We start from the raw sequence: 7,778 nt of genomic DNA on the forward strand, positions 1-7,778 counted from the left end.
TCCTTTTGGAGGCAGCCAAGGGACCCTTGTGCAAAATAATACCACAGACAGGTTTCTACAGCAGCACTTTTCTTACTATTTTTACTTGCAAACGTGTCTTGCATCCCAGGCTGCCACAGCCTTGAATACCAGCCCCCTCCCATCCCCCTCTGGGTGGCCCTGGGGCTGTTGTGCTCCCCAGAACTGGGGTTGGGGTGGAGCCCAGCCTCACTGGCTTTAGTTTGGGTAGCTGGTCTCGGCCAGCAGTGACTCCTCCCTGCTCCAGCCCCCAAGAGGGGTGGGGTCCAGGCCCCAGTGCAAACTGGTGTCACAGGGGTCATTGGTAGAGCAGGTAGCGCTTCATGGCAGGGGGCAAGGGCAGAGCAGATACATGGCCAAGCCGGGTATCCCCCAGGGCGCGGCGCACACATAGGCGGCTCAGGTGCAGAAGGGAGTGTGGCTCCGCTGGGAGAGAGAAGAGGGGAAGGTAAGTAGGGGGTGTGTCCACCAGCCAGACATCCTCAAACCACAGGCCCCCACCTGCTTTCCTGCTGCAAGTCTGCTCCCACCTTGGTTGAGAGGGTGATCTAAGGCACCCTGAAGTTCTGCATCTGCTCTTGGGGCAGGGGGAGGCACCACGGATTTCACACATCCCCAGTCAGAGCTGGGGTGATGCTCGAAGGCCCTCTAAGCAACAGGCCAAGGTGGCTCCAACAGCAGTGGAGCTAGCCCAGGCTTCCATTCCAGAGAGGCCTTGAAGCTGGGGCTGAGGAGATGAAGGGCCCTCCACTCTCCAACAGCAGCCACCCTCTGCTGAAGACTTTGCAACTGCAGAGAACAGTTAAGTCCGGTCAGCCCCAAGGCCTGGCTCCATCAGTTCTCCCAAGGCCCTGCCTCCTTCACTGCTCTCCTGCCTGTTGCTGGGGGGCCTCAATGGCTCCCTCTGGGGTTTGACTGAGGAAGGAGGCAGCCATGCATTCTAGAGAGTCATAGGCCAGTCAGTCTGGCACACAACCTGGGTGCCTGGCACTGCCAGTCCTATTGCTTTGGGACTTGCACACCTAGACCAGTACACACTTAACCCTTGGCACCTCTTGCTGCAGGGGCTGATCTCTCCGGTGAAGCCCTAATCCCTGTGGCATGCTTCTCTCCATTCTGAGGGGTCACCACTTACTAGCAAGCTGCCTTCCCAAGTCTTACTTTTAACTCCATGGCTGTTAGAAAAATTAAATTAGGTAACAGCTGTGAAGGCCCTTCGCCATTCCTGGCACTGAATAGGGGTAGGAGACCAGTCAGATGAAGGCCCGTTCCCACTGCTCCTGTAAGGCATTGAGTTTCCATTCCAAACTACAGCCACCAGGGGCAGAACACTCTCCCCACACCTGCTCCAGGGCTCACCTCTCCTTTCGCCCAGGTAGCTGATGCGGACCTGGCACTGGCCCCAGACGGCGCTTACTGCTGGATAGAGAGTCCTGCCCTTCAGTCCGTGGAAGGCGGGACCCAAGTAGGTGCCCCCAATAGCGTAGCCCAGAGTTCCCTCCTCCATGTCCAGAATCACCAGCAGCCTCTCTGGCACCTCCAGCTGCTCACCCTGAGGTCCGGCTGGATACTGGGGGGCGCCAGGCCCCTTGCTCTGATGGTACAGCTTCCCCCGCCCAATGTCCCAGCCCCACGACTCGCTGTTGCTGCCCAGCAGCGCCGCATAGTGGTCAGCCTGCAGCGGGGCGAGGGCCGTGGCCACGCCCACCACGGCGTGGGTGCCCCTCTGCTCAGGGGACCAGGTGATCTCCCAAGCGTGCAGACCCCTCGAGTAACCCCTCTTACCCCGGGCCCCATCAGTGCTCTGGGCCACGGGCCTCCGTTCAAAGCACAACCCCCCTTCCTTGACCTCGATGTTCTCTGAGCAGTCCTTGGGATTCCAGCCGTGGCGTCGCTGGGCCCCCAGATCAGGAGGGGGAGCAGAAAGCAGCTCCTCCAAGCCCTCGGGACAAGAGAGGTCAGGGCACAGGGCCTGAGGGGTGGAGGTGCTGCTGCTGCCCCCTGCCAAGGCCGTCTGGCCCATGGAGGTGAGGAGCGGGAGGATTCCCCGAAAGAGTCTTGCTGGCGTCTCCTCTTCTGAAAGTTGAGCTCCTGTTTGGGATCGACCTAGAGAGGACGCGGGAGAGAAGAGAGTGAAGCGAGGGATCCTGGCGGGGACTCCTCACTCAGATGCCCCATCCTTTCCCCCAGGTTTGCTCACCGCCTTGCTCCTCCCTCTTCGCTCCCCTCAGGCTCCTAAACCCATCATCACCTTGCCCGCACCCACCTGTCCCGGTCTCCCGAGACTCGCGAGTTCGCCGCCTTTGGGCTTGTCCAGGGACCGTCCCCCTCGCGCCCCACCCCCCTGTGCCCTTGTCACCAGCCCCCGAACCTCGCCTGGCTTCCAGTGCCGGGAGGTCGTCGGGCCTCCGGAGGAGCCCAGCCGAAAGTCGCTGAGGCGCGCTAGCCTCAGACCGCCTGCCGCTTCCGCCTCCAGCACCGCCCCCAGGGCTCGCCCCGCCCTAGGCCACGCCCCCAGGCCCTGCGGAGCGGTTAACCCTCTCGGTGCCGTTCCAGGTCGCGTCCTGTCCCCAGACCACGCCCCCTCGGGGGTCCCTCGGGGGCAGTTACTGTCAGCTGGGTGGTGGCTCTGGAAAGGCAGGTAGTGCGCAGAGCCCAATCCCGAGCAGTTAACCTCGGGGCACCGTCCCTGGCCGCCCTCACCTCCGCCACCGCCCCAAGGCCCCGCCTCTGCGAGAGGGCCTCGGAGCGCTTAACACTCTCTGGCTACTATGGAGTCCAGCCCTGGCAGTCCAAACTCAGAATTAACCCTTCCATGGTATCATCGCTTTGGGATCCCTGGAAGTCTGTTCTCCACCGTCAAGAACTTTGAGCCGCTTGTACAACCAGCTCCTGAGTCCCTAGAGATGAGGGGTGTGAGGTCAGGGTTGGGCTGCCATTGTGATATTCCCAGTCCTGGTGATTCTGGGTCACTATTACTGGGCTGGTCTTTTTCTGGCCCCAGTTGTGAGTTAGCCTGTTCTGTGCCTGAGGTTCTGAACTCTTGAGTATCTGGCTCTGAGGGGCAGGTGTCATAGGTCTCCACGCTGTTCTAGTCCTCATCCTGCTTGTCAATCCATTCCTGAGCTGTTGGCCTCATCTGGGAGAGTGTAGCAGGCAAGACGTTGCTTGTGAGTGAAGCTATGCCACTAACTAGCTCTGTGACCTTGGGGAGGTTCCCAAACTTCTCTAAACCTGTTTTCTCTTATGTAAAATGGGAATAATGATGGTACTTAACCTCACAGGATGTTGTGGAGTTGAACTAATCCAGGTAAAGCACTTAGCACAGAGCCTGCACTCACTAAACACAGCTATTTCTGAAGTGTCCTTAACATTTACAGAGTGCCCACTCTCTAGAGAGTTAGTGTAAGATAGTGGTAAAGGATGCCAACTGTGACTGGGTGTGAATACCTGAAGGCTGGCAGGTAGGGGACCTTGGGCCAATTACTTAACCTCTCCATGCCCATTTCTTCTTCTGTAAAATGGAGATGCTACTGCTACCTACTGCATAGGCTGTAGTGAGGATCAGTGAGGTTTTATACATACATACCTAAAGCGTTTAGAACAGTTTCTGGTTCAAATTTAATCATTTGTGGGGGAGGGTATAGCTCAAGTGGTAGAGCGCATGCTTAGCATGCACAAGATTCTGGGTTCAATCCCCAATACCTCCTTTAAAAATAAATAAACCTAGTTACCTCCCCCCACCACCAAAAAATGTAATCATTTGTGCTAAAGACTGAAGATTACGCAGTGAATCCTCAAGGAAGTTAAAAAGGACATTTATAAAACACTTTATCATGTAGTAGGTAAAGTTCTGGATATCCAGAAAGTACTGTGGGAGGAAAAAGGATGGGACTCCTAACCAGGGATCAAGCAGTTTGGAAAGAAAAGTGTCCTGGTCCAGGGGATGACACTGGGCTGAATCTTTAAGAATGACAAGGAATTTGCCTGGGAGGTGGTTCCAGATGAATGTGGGTTAGATTAGAGTTGCTGCAGTAGAAGACATTCAGGCTGAGAGGTCAGCGTGAAAAAAACCAGAAGTGGTAGGTGGGTTTGGGGAATGTGGAAGATTTCAGGGTTGCTGTAGCAAGATCGGAAATGTGAGACAAGCCTAGAGAAGTATGTGTCACCGGCAAGCCAAGTCAAGAACGCAAATGTCAACTGAAAGAAATTGCACAACCTAGAAGTTGAGAGTTATGTTTTATTCTCAGACTTTCTGGGGACCTCAAGCCTGGGAAGCAGCCTCGAAGATCACGCTTAAGGGACTGCTCCAAAGAGGCACGGGAAGAGCCAGGATATATAAGTTAAAGACCATGTAGTCAGAATATGCAAAGATTAGTGTTAACTAAGGAAAACCAGATATTCCAAGTTAAGAAATTTAGAACTTTTGTGTGTATGGGAAGATGCAAAAGTCTGGGCTCACTGAAATCATTCCTTTGATACGTGCCTTAACTATCTAGGGCTCATATCCTGTTCTTTCCCGTCTCGAGTCCCCTCCAGGTGGGGGGTGGGTGCAGAGGCAGGCAGCCCACTTGTCTCCATCCTGAACTCCGTCCTTCTCACTGGCTCACCTTTGGGGCCTGGGGGGCATAGGTGGTGGCTGATGGCTGATGGTGTTTACTGATACAGCAGGCAATATTTTTCATTCACAGAAATGTTATCCTGTAGGATGGGCCAGTAACAGGGAGCCATGTAGGAGAAAAGCAGGAGAGGATCATGGTCAGATCCTCATTTTAGAAAAACCACCCTGGCAGCAATGGAAAGGAGGCTTTGAGGAAAATAGGGCTGGAAGCAAGGAAATGGGTTCCAGGGGCTCAGTTGACAAGTATTGAGAGCCTGAAATAGGGCAGTCAAAATAAGGATGAAAAGAATTCAAGAGTCACTGATGAAACGGCAAGATTTGGGGACTGATTAGATGCTGAGGGAAAGGAAAAAGTCTAAGAGAGGTTTCTAGCCTGGAGAACTTTGTTGGAAGGTGGTGCATTGAGTAAAGATGGCAGAGACAGTGCCATTTGCAGCAACATGGATGGACCTGGAGATTGTCATTGTATTGAATTAAGCCAGAAAGAGAAAGAAAAATACCGTATGATAGCACTCATATATGGAATCTAAAAAAAGGAAAATGATGATACTAATGAACTCATCTACAAAACAGAACCAGAATTATGGAAATAGTAAACAATCTTATGGTTACTAGGGGAAAGGGACTGGGAAGGGATAAATTTGGGAGTTTGAGATTTGCAAATGTTAAATACTATATATAAAAATAGATTAAAAAACAAATTTCTTTTGTATAGCACAAGGAACTATATTCAATATCTTGTAATCTTTAATGAAAAAGAATATGAAAATGAATATATGTATATATATATATATGCATGACTGGGACATTATACTGTACACCAGAAATTGACACATTGTAACTGACTATACTTTAAAAAAATGATGAATATATATGCATGTTCGTGTATAACTGAAAAATTGTGCTCTACACTGGAATCTGACACAACATTGTAAAATGACTATAACTCAATAAAAAAAGTTTTTTCTTAAAAAATGGCAGAGACAGGAAGATGCCCTTGGGGGCAAGGGCAGGAGGATGGGAGAGAGATGGTGGGTTCAGTTTAGCACGTGTTTTTGAAGTGTCTGAAGCAACAACCCATTAGAACCATCCAGAGCACACTTGAAAATAGCAGAACTGCAGGGCAGGGAAGGGAAAGGAAGGGCAGAAAGGAAAGGGAAGGGGAGTGAAGGGAAGGGAAAGGAGAAAAAAAAAGGATGGCAGGTCTGGAGGGAATGGTAAGAGGCTTGGGCTGGAGATACAAATTTGGGAGGTGTGTCAGCCTTCAGCCAGGAGTTGAACTCTCAAGTTCAATCAAGAGGGGCCCAGGAGAGAGACTGCAGAGTAAGAAGAGAGTCAAGGAGGACACAGCACAGCACACAATTCAGGTGAGTTTGCATACATGATTTTTTGGTCATTGGCAACTTTAGTGAGAGAGCACACATAGGCTGTGGGAGGTGGGGGGCCAGGCAGAAGGGGATGAACTGGCACTTTCCGTGTGTCAGGCGTTGTGCCACATGCTTCAGGTTTTTAGGGGTTAGACAGTTGGGAGATGTAAGGTGATAATTATGTCTCATAGTTAAAATTATCCTTGAAAATCCCTTACCCCATCTATTAGGTACAGCGTATGTTAGTTTTGTACAAAATATGTGTCAGTACACATACAATGATGTACAAAATAAAATTTTATATTGTTTTAATTAAAGAGAAAGAAGAAAGCGAATTCAAAAGAAAGGTGTAAATCTGAAGACCTGTCATCCACCCAACCTTGATATTCTTGTGACAACAAAAATCGTGACATCATGACTGTGGATAGTGCCATGATGCATATTAGTGCAGGAAGGCTTAGGAGACAGTGAGCCTAATCCATGGCCAACTCTAGGTCACCTGGAGACCCTGTACCTACTCAGCTGCTGGTGGTTTGAAATCTTGAACTCCTCAAACATTGTTGGTAATAGCTCAAATAGTCCACAATGCTACAAGTAATTTTAACTTCTCACTTTTTTATTGTGATGTATACAGAGTACACTAATCTTAAATTGCTCAGTGAATTTTACAGATTTACATGCAACAAAAAGACCAAGAACATGTCCAGCATCCCAGAGGGCCCCTTCTTGTGCTGACACTACACCCCCAAAGTAACTCCTATCTGACTTCTATGCTATAGATTAGCTTTGCCTCTTCTTCAAGTTCATGCCAATGAAACAATACCATATGTATTATTTGTACTCTTCTGTGACTGACCTGTTTTACTCAACATGTCCATGAGAGTCATCCCTTTCTTTGCACGAAATGGTAGCTCATTATTTCCATTGTTCACAGTATTCCACTGTATGGATACACCACAACTTACGTCTTCCACTGTTGATGGACATTTGAGTTGGCTCCATTTTTAGTTATAGAGAAAGCTACTATGTACAGTATCAGTCTTTTGGCGAACCTAGGCACTCATTTTTGTTGGGTGTATACTTATGTGCAGAATTGCTCGGTTATAAGCAATTACAATGCATAGATTTAACCACATGTAATTTCTAGGGTTCTCACCATGGAGGGATTTTATTCAGAAATTAAACCATTCAGGTATGTTGCAGCATGGAACACTTCAACAAGTTTATGAAGATTTGAACTCTTGTCTTTCTGTCCTTCCTTCATCTTCTGGGGATGATTTGATCAGTTCTTCAACTTTTCATTGTGTTTCTCTGTGCCTCTCCGGAAGTTCTTCAATTTCTTCTGCAAAGCCATCAGTATTCACTTCCTAGGCCACTTGAACAGTGAGTTTCACTTCTTTGTCAATATAAAACCTTTAAAATCCTAAACATGTTCTTGCCAACATGCAAGGACTATTTTAGGCTTGATTGTTTCCATGCCTGCTTCATATAAAGGATGCAACTGGCCATACTGGAGAACTTTCAACTCTTCCAGCTCATTACCACATTTAGACTAGGGTCAGCATTCACGGCTCTGCAAGTCAAGGAGGAATCTTAGCCTCACGCATGTGGCTTTGAAACAGCAATTCACGCTGAAATCAGCAGAGTGAAGAAGGGTGATGGTGGGGGAGGAAGACTTCAACGTCTTCATCAACACACTCATTAAGTCTGCGGTACCTCACTGTGATGCCGCAGCCTGTGAGCGGCAGCACCAAAGCCGAGGCCTTTCTCTC

General features: G+C 49.6%; 1 protein-coding gene across 5 annotated transcripts; it reads right to left on the reverse strand.

Moving 5' to 3' along the window:
• Positions 1–52: 52 nt before the first annotated feature.
• SPSB2 (splA/ryanodine receptor domain and SOCS box containing 2) lies at positions 53–2,505 on the reverse strand. Of its 5 annotated transcripts, XR_010377783.1 has the most exons (4): positions 2,285–2,482; positions 1,378–2,124; positions 549–807; positions 310–444 (listed from the first exon to the last, which is right to left on the reverse strand). XR_010377783.1 is itself a non-coding variant. In XM_064478994.1 (3 exons), exons 2-3 carry the CDS (start codon positions 2,039–2,041, stop codon positions 638–640), a joined length of 834 nt encoding a protein of 277 aa, XP_064335064.1. In that variant the 5' UTR covers positions 2,042–2,124; positions 2,390–2,505; the 3' UTR covers positions 53–637. The 5 variants fall into 5 exon arrangements, 4 of the variants coding, with proteins under 4 accessions (XP_064335064.1, XP_064335066.1, XP_010989139.1 ...); XM_064478994.1 differs by having other exon boundaries at positions 53–807; positions 2,390–2,505; XM_064478996.1 differs by having other exon boundaries at positions 53–807; positions 2,285–2,479.
• Positions 2,506–7,778: the final 5,273 nt, after the last annotated feature.

This window comes from Camelus dromedarius, chromosome 25, assembly GCF_036321535.1.
Source record: "Camelus dromedarius isolate mCamDro1 chromosome 25, mCamDro1.pat, whole genome shotgun sequence".
NCBI lineage: Eukaryota > Metazoa > Chordata > Mammalia > Artiodactyla > Camelidae > Camelus > Camelus dromedarius.

Coding starts and splice junctions, on each gene's coding strand:
- SPSB2 (XM_064478994.1), bottom strand. CDS start 2,041: ATGGGCCAGACGGCCTTGGCAGGGGGCAGCAGCAGCACCTCCACCCCT. Junction 808..1,377: donor CTACCTGGGCGAAAGGAGAG/GTGAGCCCTGGA, acceptor TGTTCTCTGCAG/TTGCAAAGTCTTCAGCAGAG.